At 38.0% G+C, this 14,928-nt stretch overlaps 1 protein-coding gene across 5 annotated transcripts in view; it reads right to left on the bottom strand.

Moving 5' to 3' along the window:
• Positions 1-14,928, bottom strand: part of rbfox3b (RNA binding fox-1 homolog 3b) — a 329,672-nt gene that overhangs the window by 139,189 nt on the left and 175,555 nt on the right. For 3 of the 5 annotated variants that reach the window (XM_089128114.1, XM_039667225.2, XM_089128113.1), the window contains exon 3: positions 9,573-9,667. The exons of 1 other annotated variant lie outside the window; for it this stretch is intronic. In XM_089128114.1, the coding sequence (XP_088984240.1) occupies positions 9,573-9,667 (95 nt within the window). Of the gene's footprint in view, positions 1-5,263; positions 5,492-9,572; positions 9,668-14,928 lie in introns of those variants that run through there. One more of the 5 variants, XM_089128115.1, reaches the window with a different exon arrangement.

The raw sequence follows: 14,928 nt of genomic DNA, 5'->3' as shown, positions 1-14,928 counted from the left end.
GTGGGCGGAGCCAGCCGTCGCCATCTTAGCAGCGCGTCACTCCCGGATAACCGAAAACGAGCGAAGAGGCGGATTAGCCGAGGTGACGTGACGCTAACACACAGCAGACAAGCGGCAATCCACCTGTCACTCAAGTGGCCACGCCCTTAATTATGCACAAATTTAAGGCTTAATATAACTTAAAAAGAAGAGTTATAAAAAAAATTCACCTCCCTCACAGTCGCCATAAAGGGCAAAATTAGCTATATAGAGCAAAACAAATTTTTGTACCAGGCTGTAAACATGTTTTTTTCTGTTGTAAAGTTGGGCATTTTAACATGGAGGTCTATGGGATTGACTCTCTTTTGCAGCCTGTCTCTAGTGGCCAGTCAAGGAACTGCAGTTTAAGTCACTTCTGTGTTGAATTCAAGTTCACATACTTATTATTACTATTCAATTCATGTTCCTTATAATCTCAAATCAGAATCTCTTCTTTGATGACGAGGGCGGGGCAACCTGTCACTCACACGGGATCAGCCAATAGCAAACCACAACCATCCAAACAGACAAAATCAAGCCCCGCCTACATTCGTTCTTGTTCCAGACGTGTTTCTCAACAGAGAAGAAAAGACTAGCGCAACTTCTGTTTCATGCCGACTTTAAAGGCACTAACATCCAAGCTGCTCACATTTACTCATCCCTTATTCTGTCTGGGAATGATGATCAAAACGTGTGATGCAACACAAAACTCTCTTCTTGCACACAAACAAACAAATTCTGAATAAATCTCTATATAACTCAGACTGATGCGTCGATAATCATTTTAAATAGTTGGTTTTCTTTCAAACACTTCATTTCTTTTTAAAAACGTTACAAACAACCGATATTTAAACGAAATGACAATAAAAATACAGTTGTTATGGAGAGGTTTAGGTTTGATCACTAAATATAAGCAATAATAGTGATGCTTGACTTAAACGGCATTGATAAAGTGTTTCCGTTCAGTCACTATAATTGATTAGAATGACTCAAACGTAACTCGCATGTGCAGTGCATAATTATGCACTAATTATTAATTCATGATTATTTCACAATCCACTACAACACATTCATTTAAAAAAGGGAGAGAGGAAGAAAAAGATTCTTTGGATTAAGTTTTCATTGAAATGTGTTTCTCGATGCATCGATTCAAATCAATAAAGTTAATCAGCAAAGCTTTGTGAGAACGCCAAACGTGATTAAAGTAATGATCAATCCATCATTCAGCAGTCTACGCATAAAAGGTGTGAATCATTACAGAGAGTGCAACGTGTTTTGTGACGACGATGCATTTCCGAAACAGGACTTTGACGTTTTCCGTGGACACACACACTCAAACTCTCCTCGACAACACATGATTTGAAGAAAACTTGCAGAGAGATCGCACTAGGGTTTCTTTCAACACACCCAAAAACTCTGAAACAAAGTCTCACACACACACACTAGATGAATTGTGTGACTTCAGTCTCTCTCATCCAGAGTTGAACGGCAAAATCACACACAGAATCAGAGACCAGGATTTACAGGAAAAGAGTCTGAACGTTAAACACACACTATTAAATACAGCACAGAAGGTTTACGGGACGATTGCTGATTCTATAAACACACACACAATCGTGTTCATCTCACTGATGTGGACACTTGATCATCAGTCTATGATAATCCAAACCACTGGACGAATATCACAGATACAAAACTGAGCTCATCTGAAGCTCTGAACGAGACACATCTGAGAAATACGTTTTGAACACACTCCTGAACAAGAAATCACACACCAGATGTCTTCCGTGTCTCAGTTGCCTCTCCTAAACACCAATGAGCGCGAATGGAGATTGAAAAGAGACGTTTTGCTGCACTGTAAAAAATATTTTCAAGATTTGTTATCACAACATATTTTCTTTTGTCAAATCAACTTTATAATAATTTATTTAGTTGAGATAACTTATTATTTTGAGTTTCTGATGGTTAAATTAATCTACTTCATTGTATTAACTCACTTTTTCCAGTTCAATCAACTTAAAATTAAGGTTACTTACTTTTTCAAGTTAAACCAACAATATTTTTTTACAGTGTAGTAATCACAACATTTTTTACTTAAATAATTTATTTAGTTCAGATAACATATAATTTTGAGTTTCTGATGGTTAAATTAATCTCCTTCATTGTATTGACTCACTTTTTCCAGTTCAATCAACTTAAAATTTTAAGGTTACTTACTTTTTTTAAGTTAAACCATCAATCATTTTTTACAGTGTGTTGTTATTATTACGATTTCTCTTTTCTTACGAAAAACACCTGTAATCTCACACGTGTCTCCTCTAGAGTTTCAGAAGAGATCTTCATTGTTAATTCTGAGGAAAAATTTGAGATCATGTTAATACTGACTACGTTTACACGCAAAATTTTCGGGTTATGGTCAGGTTAGGCCGTGTGTCCACCAAAGAGTTTTTAGCCAGCTGAAAACGCTAGACGCCGTGCTTTTGGCGCTTGAGAGCGTTTTGTCAGCGCAGCGTTTTTTCCGTTGAGACGTTTCGTTGCTATGATACAGAATATCCGCAGCAGTTTGAATGTTGTGACAGTTGGTCGGTGTGGTATTAGTCCCGCCCCTCCTCCACTGTGATTGGATGGCTGGGTAAAAAGTGACAGTGATGAGCGCTGCGTTTTATCCAAAGTTGAACATTTTTCAACTCCCAGCGACCAGTAAGAACGCCGGGCACTTCAGCGTGAAAAAAACGCTCAGCGCCTCGGTACGCTAATGGCGTTTAAAAACGCGGCGCTCCCATTGAAAACAATTGAAAACATACGCCAGGCGCGTGGAAAAACACTTTGGTGGACACACGGCCTTAAGGTCACTATTCGGGTTTCTAAAACAGTAGGAATAACTCGTTTACATGCGTGAGCAGAGAGAGTTTCTCCTGTATACATGGAATTGCGAAATCCCGATGTAAACGTACAAACGTCGACGTACGGACAACCTTAAGACGCAATATGTGTCATTTCCGATTCTTCTTCCTGTATCCAAAGACAACAACAACAGCAGCACGCGGATAATGAATAGTTCGCGGCAGATAGCGATCGGCTTTGTTTGCGCTGGTAACGTTATTGACCTCGCTCCAAAAGTATGCCGTGCTGCGTCTCGCCATGTTTGTATGCGGCAAGAAGTTTCCCTACTCAAAAGACCAAGATTCCTTGCGAATAGAACATGCGCAGAACACAATTCACTATGGGGAAATGCCGATACGCGTTTACATGACCAAAAATTCGGGTTAGGAAAGGGGTACCCCAGGTATAATATTCCATTTTTTAAAATCCGAGATATGAACATATTCGGGTTTTTGCCGTTGTTTACATGGCCGTTCACGACCGGGTTATAGCTAATATCCCGGTTTTGAATGAGTTATTGGCTGCATGTAAACGTAGTCACATTAAGTTCCCTGAGAAATGAATGAGCAATAAAATTTCCCCCCCCAAAAAAAAATGAGAAAGGCGATCTCTTCGAGGTCTCAAATGTTTCTCCGAGACATCGGTGAGATTGAATAGAGCGCAAATGGAGTCGTCTTTTTCACAGATCTCGCGTTTCTCCTCTAGAGCTTCAGAAGAGATCTCAAATTTGATTTCTTTTGTTTTCAAGAGAAAACATTGATACCAAGAAACACATTGAGTTCCCAGAGCAATATATTTTCAATTTAAACCTAAATCGGCAATAGAACAGAAAAAAAAACGCAAAGGAAATCTCACTGATGTCTCAAATCTCTCTCCAAGACATCAATGAGATTGAATGGAGAGCAAATAAAGTCATCTACTTAATAGATCTCACATATGTCTCTTCTAGAGTTTCAGAACAGATCTTAATTTTTATTTCTTTTCTTTTTCGGAGAAACATTTGAGATAATGTTGATACCAAGATCCCTGAGATATTAAAGAGCAACATCTGAGCAAATGAAATAAAAAACAAAATAAAAATGAGAAAGGCGATCTCTTCGAGGTCTCAAATGTTTCTCCGAGACATCGATGAGATTGAGTAGAGCGCAAATGGAGTCGTCTTTTTCACAGATCTCACGTTTCTCCTCTAGAGCATCAAAAGAGATCTTAAATTTGATTTGTTTTCAAGAGAAACATCTGAGACAACGTTGATACCAAGAAACATATTGAGTTCCCCGAGCAATATCTTTTCAATTTAATGTTCCTAAATCGGCAAAAGAAAAAACGCAAAGGAAATCTCACTGATGTCTCAAATCTCTCTCCAAGACATCAATGAGATTGAATGGAGAGCAAACAAAGCAATCTACTAAAAAGATCTCACATGTCTCTTCAAGAGTTTCAGAACAGATCTTAAGTTTTATTTCTTTTCATTTCTTTGAGAAACATTTGAGATAATGTTGATACCAAGATCCCTGAGATATTAAAGAGCAACATCTGAGCAATAACATCCCCTAAATCCCCCATAGAAAATAAAAATGAGAAAGGCGATCTCTTCGAGGTCTCAAATGTTTCTCCAAGACATGGATGAGATTGAGTAGAGCGCAAATGGAGTCATCTTTTTCACAGATCTCACGTTTCTCCTCTAGAGCTTCAGAAGAGATCTCAAATTTGATTGAGACGGAAACTATGTTGATACCAAGATACACATTAAGTTTCCATGAGCTCTGGAAGAGCAACAATAATATTTTTCGAAAAAAAAAAAAAAAAAGAAATCTCACTGACGTCTCAAATCTTTCTTCAATGAGACTGAATGAAGAGCAAAATAAAAAACAGATCTCACATATGTCTCTTCTAGAGATTCAGAAGAGATCTCAATGTATTTCTGAAGAAATATTTGAGATAAAGTTGATACCAAGAAACAACACAAGTTCTTTGAGCCACGAAAGAGCAAATTCGGAGCAATAACAGTTTACTAAATCGCCAATAGAAAATAATAAATCCCAAGGGAAATCTCATTGACGTCTCGAATATTTCTCTTTCTCCAAGACAGTCGCTTGCAAATCGCATGTAGAGTTTCAAAGAAATCTCAATGCTGTCTCAATATGATCTCAAACATTTCACTCATCCAATGATTTGAGTCGCTCCGCATTAAATGTAAGGCTCTACACTCTTACTCTGACCAAGTCTAACTCCACGAGCCTCTTCTGAGCAACGTGGTCCATCCTAAACTCCCTGTCCCGAGTCAAGCAGAAGTGAAGAGTTCCCAGTGGATCGTACATGAACATCGCGTTTCTCCAGACATGCAGCAAATCTTCATACTCACCCAAAAGTACATCATCATTTCAGCCACGCAAACCCTCAACAGATATTGTATATATCTCTCTCTCTCTCGAGTTCAGGACAGCTGGATTCTCCTCCCGTCTCCTCCAACACTTCTCCTCCAGTCCTCGCCTCTGACTTTCCTGATGTTTGAGCGTCTAGTTTCTCAGGAAACACCTGGAGAAGCGGCGTCAGTGTGTCTGATACTCTTTTACTCCTTCCTTTGCTCTCGTCTCACAGCAGCTTTACTTTAAGACTGAGTCTGGATCAGGATCACAGTATTCTCCGGCGGGGGGAGAGAGAGAGCGAGAGAGAGAGAGAGAGAAAGAGAGCGAGGGGGTTTTCTCTGATGACAGTATTGATGGCGGATGTGAGTGAACAGGCTCTACCCACAATCCTCTCAAGATACGCCGCCTGAAACCCGACAAGCACCACAAACAAACAACATAAAGCAGATATAGAGAGACCGAGCCGGGGTTCTTTCACTGTATGTCATGGGAACTGCCATGTCCCGATCACATTTCAACTCATAATCAAAAGGAAAGAATAATATGGGTTTTTTTTATCTAGACAATATTTTTTATTTTGCAAAAAAAGTGAATTTAAGCACACTGGAAAAAAAAGGAAACATGAAATATTTTAGTAGAAGGACTGAAATGGTGTTTTCTTGTAAAACGTAATCCAATAATCTTTAATTACAGCTTTGAAAAATTATTTTTTACAGTGCAATTATTTTTATTTTTTTTTACATTATGACATTCAACCCAAATTTGTGATAAAAAATAAAAATAATTGTGATACAATTATATATTATATTTTGCAAGAAAACATTTTATGTTTAGAACAAAAACTAATTTTATTATTATTATTATTATTACTGTTGTTAAATAATTGCATCGTTTTTATGACAATTAAGCACATAGTTTAATTAAAGTAATGCAACAAAAGAAAAAAAAAATCGAATTCGCCTTACTGTAATGTGGACAACAACAACAACAAATATATATATATATTATATGATATATTTTGCTAAAAAATGTCATTTAGCAAAATATTACAACTTCCGTTAAGTTTATTATAATAATAATAATAATTATTATTATTATTAATATTAATTATTTTCATGAAAACTTTTGAAAAACGCAATGCAAAAAAAAAAAACATTACTGTAAAGTAAAAATCGCAAAAAGTTTATTATTATTATCATTATTATTAATTATTTTCATGAAAACTTTTTACTAACGCAATGCAAAAAAACCCCATTACTGTAAAATAAAAATTGCAAAAAAAAAAAAAATATATATATATATATATATATATATATTGCAGGAAAATATTTTAAAAGCCATTACTTTTTTCAACTTCATTGTGACTTATCACCACAAAATTTAATCCAAATATTTTTCTTAATGTAATGCAAAAACAAAAACCTCTAATTCGCATTAACATATTTTGCAAATGTTTTACAAGAAAATATTTAATATTCATGACCATTACACACATTTAACACTAAATACTATTTACGTATGCTACTACTGTACTATGAACACAAAATGTAATTTAATTTATAAGCATTTATAAACCATGGTTGCATTTGTTGTGTCTTTCATTACTACTGTAATAGTGCTAAAAATTAACAAAAGTATTGGAATTAATAAAAAAAAAATACTGCATTACAGTAATGAGAATCTCCTATAAGAATAACTGGGAAAAGTAGAATTTCTGCATTACAGTAATGAGATTTCACATGGAAATGTGATAAAATGTCACAACGCACACACAAAATGGTACTGGTCTTCAAGACAGGCTTTGTTTTATTAATAATTCAGCATTTCTCTTTCAGATGTGGGGATGAAATGTGGCCTAGATGTGTTCTACAAATCCCCCCTAAAGTCAGTTCAATCCCTTTATATAAAGAGAAACGGAGTGAGTGAGAAGTCCACGAGACGCTAGTTTCATCACCGCTGCGTCAGCACATTTTAAAAACAGGTCATCAATATCTGCCTGCAGGACACACTTTAAAAACCAGCCTACAAACCACACACACACACACACGGAATCTGCTGCTGTGCCAGATAAACGCTGCACACACACACACACACACAGGCTGCACTGTAACACCAGCGCACTCTTCTGCAGCCCGCCGTCTCCTTTAATTGGATTTTTATCTGTGGTCATTTTTTCCTTCTCTCTTGCATCTCTCTTAGACCTCTGAGGAAGATTTTTTTTTTTTTTAGAAATGATAATTAGACTACGAGAGGGAAAAAATACATTGAGTTCAGATCTAAACTCGCCTCACTTTATCTCTCTCTGTCTCACGGCTGATGTGAACACGCGAGGAAAATAAACGTGGTGTTGTGTGTGTCCTGATTTACACCACACGAATCCGGACAATCTGATTCTTTCACTCTAGTCTGATTCTCTGGGTTTAGTTTGATTCTCTAATCTGAATCTCTGACTCAAACTAGAGTTGAAGATTCAAACTGCTAGCATGATTATCTGACTCAGATTCTTCTTTCTTCCTGTTTGATACTCAAATTGATTCACATTTGAATCTAGTTTGATCTTCAACTGTAATTTGACTCTCCGATCACTCTGCTATTAGACTCTTTGATTTACAGAGACTGATTCTTTGACTTTGAATCTCTGATTTTTAGACTCTAGTCTGATTCTCTGACTCTGATTATTCTATGACCCTCGTTTGACTCTCATATTTGATTAATTGATTCTCTAAAATGATTTGATTCTCTAATTCTCTAATCTGCATATTTGACAAAAGTTTGATTCTTTGACTCAAGTCTGAATCTTCGACTCTGATCTCAGACTCTAGGTTGATTCTTCGACTCTGACTAGTTTGGTTTTTAAATTCTAATCTGATTCTTTGACTCTGAATCTCTGACTCCAGTTTGATTTTTAGACTCTAGTCTGATTCTCTGACTCTGATTATTCTTTGACCCTTGTTTGACTCTCTAATTTGATTCATTGATTCTCTAAAATGATTTGATTCTCTAATTTGATTAACTAATCTGCATATTTGATACAAGTTTGATTCTTCGACTCTAGTTTGATTCTTCAACTCAAGTCTGAATCTTCGACTCTGTTTATTATATGACCCTTGTTGACTCTCTAATTGGATTCAGTGACTCTATAAAATTATTAGATTTGTAAATTTTTTTTCTAATTTGAATCTATGATTCTCTAATCTGTTTGATTATTTGACTCTAGTCTGATTCTTTGACTCTGAATCTCTAACTCCAGTTTGATTCTTTGACTCTTGATTTTTAGACTCTAGTCTGATTCTCTGTCTCTGATTCTTCTGACACTGTTCATTCTTTGATCCTTTTTTGATTCTCTAATTTGATTAACAGATTCTTTAATCTGAATCTCAGACTCTAGTTTGATTATTTGACTCTTGTTGGATCCTTCCACTCTGAATCTCTGACTCTTGATTTTTAGACTCTAGTCTGATTCTTTGACTCTGAATCTCTGACTCCAGTTTGATTCTTTGACTCAGAATCTCTGACTCTTGATTTTTAGACTCTATTCTGATTCTCTGTCTCTGATTCTTCTGACACTGTTCATTCGATGATCTTTTTTGATTCTCTAATTTGATTAACTGATTCTTTAATCTGAATCTCAGACTCTAGTTTGATTATTTGACTCTTGTTGGATCCTTCCACTCTGAACCTCTGACTATTTTGATTCTCTAATTTGATTCACCGATTCTCTATATTGATTTGATTCTCTAATTTGATTCTTTTATTCATTAATCTCTGACTCTAGTTTGATTCTTCAACTGTGGGTCTAGTTTGATTCTCTGACTAGTCCGAATCTAACTCGTCTCTCCGACTGGTTTGATTTTCAAACTCTAGTCTGATTCTACAATAAGTGTGTGATAATAAAAGGCTCTGGTGTTGCATTAGTTGAACTCGAGCATTCGGCCAGCTCTAATGCTGATCGCATGAACACCGAGCGTTCAAGAGTCGTTTGCCTGGCGGGTAACAGCTGATCATCTCTTCAACTTTACGAATCGCACCTGTTGTTTCTCTCAGGATCAACAAACAGCATCGCACACATATATCACATCAACACACATCACTGTGTTGAACTGAATCCCGAAAGCATATTTACCCTCCACACACACACCTGCTCGGCGCTCAGTCGAACACGCGACGCCACTCGCACTGTGATTGAACGCTTGGGGAAGTGATGTCATCAAGTCAAGCACAAATCCACCTGTTCATATCAATCACGGACGCACAAACAAACCACACTGTATCAACACACACACACACACACAGATCCGCTCTCACCTGTGTGCTGAAGAGAGGCAGTCCCAATCGCCACAGGTGATCGGTCAGGACCCTCCCGTACACCCGAGCGACACCGGTCGACTTACACACACCACCTGACCACAAAACACAAGACAAAGAGTCACACACAGGTTCTCAGCTGTTTCTCATACAACTGTCATACAAGTTATTTTCAGGCAAAAACGAGCATAAAAATCAGTCTACGGGCTTTCATAGACAACACACACTCAAAAAAATTGGGCTATTTTTTCAACCCAAATCCTGGGTTGAGCCTTTTGGGTACATTTTGTGTTATTTTTTCAGTGTTTGGGTAGTTTTTGTTTAACCCAGTTCCTAGATCAGACGTAACAACACGTTTGGGTAGTTTTTGTGTAACCCAGCTCCTGGGTCAGATATAACAAACCAGTGTTTGGGTAGTTTTTTGTAACTCAGCTCCTGGGTCAGACGTAACAAACCAGTGGTTTGGGTAGTGTTTGTGTTACCCAGCTCCTAGATCAGACGTAACAACACGTTTGGGTAGTTTTTGTGTAACCCAGCTCCTGGGTCAGACGTAACAAACCAGTGTTTGGGTAGTGTTTGTGTTACCCAGCTCCTAGATCAGACGTAACAACACGTTTGGGTAGTTTTTGTTTAACCCAGCTCCTAGGTCAGACGCAACAACCCAGCGTTTGGGTAGTTTTTGTGTAACCCAGCTCTTGGGTCAGATATAACAAACCAGTGTTTGGGTAGTTTTTCCGTTACTACCGCAGATCCCGGGTCAGATATAACAACCCAATGTTGGGTAGTTTTTATATAACCCAGTTCCTGGGTCAGACGTAACAACCTGATGTTTGGGTAGTTTTTGTGTAACCCAGCTCCTGGGTCAGATATAGCAAACAAGTGTTTGGGTAGTTTTTGTGTAACCCAGCTCCTGGGTCATAAATAACAACCCAGTGTTTGGGTAGTTTTTGTGTAACCCAGCTCCTGGGTCAGATATAACAAACAAGTGTTTGGGTAGTTTTTGTGTAACCCAGCTCCTTGGTCAAGACGCAACAAACATGTGTTTTGGTAGTGTTTGTGTTACCCAGCTCCTAGATCAGACGTAACAACACGTTTGGGTAGTTTTTGTTTAACCCAGCTCCTAGGTCAGACGCAACAACCCAATGTTTGGGTAGTTTTTGTGTAACCCAGCTCTTGGGTCAGATATAACAAACCAGTGTTTGGGTAGTTTTTCTGTAACTACCGCAGATCCCGGGTCAGATATAACAACCCAATGTTGGGTAGTTTTTGTATAACCCAGTTCCTGGGTCAGACGTAACAACCTGATGTTTGGGTAGTTTTTGTGTAACCCAGCTCCTGGGTCAGATATAGCAAACAAGTGTTTGGGTAGTTTTTGTGTAACCCAGCTCCTGGGTCATAAGTAACAACCCAGTGTTTGGGTAGTTTTTGTGTAACCCAGCTCTTGGGTCAGATATAACAAACAAGTGTTTGGGTAGTTTTTCTGTTACTACCACAGATCCCGGGTCAGATATAACAACCCAATGTTGGGTAGTTTTTAAATAACCCAGTTCCTGGGTCAGACGTAACAACCTAATGTTTGGGAAGTTTTTGTGTAACCCAGCTCCTGGGTCAGATATAACAAACCAGTGTTTGGGTAGTTTTTCCGTAACTACCGCAGATCCCGGGGCAGATATAACAACCCAATGTTGGGTAGTTTTTGTATAACCCAGTTCCTGGGTCAGACGTAACAACCTGATTGTTTGGGTAGTTTTTGTGTAACCCAGCTCCTGGGTCAGATATAACAAACCAGTGTTTGGGTAGTTTTTGTGTAACCCAGCTCCTGGGTCAGATATAGCAAACAAGTGTTTGGGTAGTTTTTGTGTAACCCAGCTCCTGGGTCATAAATAACAACCCAGTGTTTGGGTAGTTTTTGTGTAACCCAGCTCTTGGGTCAGATATAACAAACCAGTGTTTGGGTAGTTTTTCCGTAACTACCGCAGATCCCGGGTCAGATATAACAACCCAATGTTGGGTAGTTTTTGTATAACCCAGTTCCTGGGTCAGATATAACAAACCAGTGTTTGGGTAGTTTTGAGGATAAACATTCATTTATGCATGAGGTAAAATAATAATTAAAAAAGCTAGTACTATAGTAAAAATTAATCATGAACCAGCCCTTGGGTTGAAAACAACAGGTCTCGTTTTTAAGTTTCACTACAGGCTATTCAAACATTGGCATGAATACATCAAATTTCTAACAGATAGCCTAGCCCGTTTAGTTTTGTTGTAGTTCATCATCGTATGCATACTATTCCACTTTATTATTGACTTTCAATCAGATTAAAGACAGAAATGGACATAGTGAAATAGCGACGGCACATTATTATGATATTTCACTATATTAGGGAGCACTTTTGGCCTTCGACAAAAACATTAACACACACACAGAGAGAGAGAGAGAGAGAGAGAGAAACACACACTCGTGCCGACAGCACATGCATTATTTAAGAGCAAAACGGCCATTACAGAGATGCATTCGCCAAGAGTCAGGGTGTCTATTACACCACAAACACACACGCCATCTTTATCCAGTGAGTTGTGAATGAAACTAAAAGATCACTGGAGTACGTTTTACAAGAAAATACAATTTCTACTTCAAAACTGCACGTTTAATTCAACATCTCGAATTATTAGTCGATTCACTCGCGAACCGATTACTGAGCGAAAGTAAATCCTACACCTAATTTTTTTTTCTTTTTTAGTGTAGAGTACCACAACTAGTGACACGAGCACATGTTCAATATGAACACGTCAAAGACTGATCTTCATTTCAGAGGCATTTCTGACAATCTCTGTGTGTTCTGCTCGAGCCGCTGCGTTCCAGGTGGATTTTGAGGCCGTTTCAGTTGTTTTATGTGATGTGTGTGTGCAGTTTTTCGTCTCTTTCTGCAGACTCGACAGCCTCCTGCAACGACTGCATCAAATATTAACACTGCGATTAAACGCTACAGAGAGAGAGAGAGAGAGAGAGAGAGAGAGATGAGCGAGCCTGTCGATGCTTGTAGTAGCTGCCGCAGTGAGACTGTGTGTGTGTGTTTGTGTGTGTGTGGCTGGAGCTCACTAATCACTTAGGGTAATGCTGACCTCAAGAGCCACCACACACACACACACACACATATAAGTGATCATGTCTTGAAAAAGAGAAAATATCCTGTGAAAAAAAACGGACAAATACTGAATACAAGTCCATATAAATTAAAAAAATAAGAACGTTTGACATCTTATTCGTTAGTGCGTGTTTGTGTGTGTGCGATTGAGTGTATGTGCGAGTGAGTGTGTGTGTGTGTACCAGAAAACGGTTCGTTTCCTCTACTGCACGCGTTATTAAAGCTGCAATGAACCCGTTCTCTCGTCCTTCACTCTCTGCTTCCTTCATTTACCACACAAAAAAGAAGAATAAAAAGAAACAAGCGGATGAAACATTCACAAACATCAAACCGTCAGGGATACAATCTACCGTGTATCCTTTAATATTTCTCTCACTGTCTGATTTTAATCATAAAAACACTAATGAGGCCACATACATAATGCAAAACACCATGGGAGGGATACATATCTGTCATAAATAGTTATTAATTTGATCATTACCACCATAATCTACAATATTATTCATTAAATTGAATTATACTAAATAACAATGAAATAAATATAGACTATATGTGATTGTAACACCCCCCAATTCCACCAATCAGGGATAAGCTAATGACTTAGGTAATGATCAATATATATATATTTATTTATAAAACTGATTTTAATATAATTGAATGAACAGACGTGCATGTTTGTGTTTGTGATGATGAACTGACCAGGGCTTTTACACAGATGAGGTTGTTTACCAACTTTAAACTCTTAATCAATGACCCTTCCAGATTAATTGAGATGCTTTACATTGATTTTTCCTGATGTGTGTGTGTGTGTGTGTGTGTGTGTGGTTGGGGGTGCTGTTGCCAGGGTAATCACTAAGGTTAGGGGTTACATGCTCGGATGGGATGTCTCTATGCTTACACACACAACTTTTGTGTTTGGGTGCAGAAATTTTAATATAGATATAATTTAGACTCTAATTCCTAAACTTTTCTTTTGGTATCTTCCATTTAAGCGCCCGAATGGTTTAATCCCAAAGATTTAGGGATGCCAACGCGGAGACTGCCTATTTAAACTTCTTGCTAGTTTCAGATGCTGTAAAAATGAACACAATCCCCCAAATATCCATTAAAGTGCTTCAAATAGAGATTATAAATACACTTTCGAGAGCAAGTTAATGTGCCTCGACTCGATCATTTCCGTGAATGTTTGGCACTCAGAGAAATGTGTTGAACGCAATTGTTTTGATAGAGGGGAACAATATACATTTCTAGTTTCAATGATATTTGTTCTTTAAAAGTGTGTGCAAAAGTGACCCACATTTGGTTTTTGACCATGTGTACAATCTATTAATTTTCTCATGGAACCGCATTAAGATTGAACCATCGAGGGCCTTTAAAACGAAGATGGGAAAAATAGTTTGTTAAGAACCAGAATCTAAAAGGATATTTGTTAAAATAAAGTCAAACAGAGCTCGTTAGTTTGAGTAAAACAAATAATGGATATGAACCGAACATATAAAAGTGTCATCTTTAATATGCGTTTGGCATGCATACTTGAGGCAAAAAAGTGCTTTTCCCCATTTTTGAACTCTCACCGTTGACATATAATCCAACAAAGATCGCTAAAGTCAACATATTTCACTAGCATACCTACTAATCTCCATGTAATAATAAAATAACGATGCTGCCATCTTTCTAAAGTCATTTTTACCCCCCTGTAATCTGGCTCCAAATCTCTCTTGACCCCATTTAGGCTTTCTTCCCTAATTATGTGTGTCTGTCTTCAGAAGAAGATCTTAGCAAAATCCAAAATCCAAATCGGTTTGATTTCACATTTTTTGACCCTTTGAAATCTGACTGAATGACCCTGGGTGTGATATGATGTATCGAATGCTATGTACCAGCTTAAACCAGCCAGAAACCTGCAGTGAACACACAGTTTAGCAGTTCCAGTCGTTTGAGTGTCTGAAACACTTCTTCATGAACACCACTGTCAGAGCCCAGCTTCATTCATCAGACGTCTGCGTCTTTAAAACCCGTCATGGCCGGCGGGCAAACACACAAATGCGCACCGCAACCAATAAACTCGAGCGGCGACAAAAAGATTGAAAGCGAGAATCTGGAGAATGGCTCTGGGCGATTGGCGGAGCTTCACACATCAAGCTCTGAGAGACTCCACTTTCACTCGACAACAACCACCACCTCAAAACCAGACCGACTGACACTCGCAT

Source organism: Pimephales promelas, chromosome 3, assembly GCF_988280905.1.
Source record: "Pimephales promelas chromosome 3, fPimPro1.hap1.1, whole genome shotgun sequence".
Classification (NCBI taxonomy): Eukaryota; Metazoa; Chordata; class Actinopteri; order Cypriniformes; family Leuciscidae; genus Pimephales; species Pimephales promelas.
Note: the sequence above shows the minus strand (reverse complement) of the source record. Positions and strands in the feature narration are given on the sequence as shown.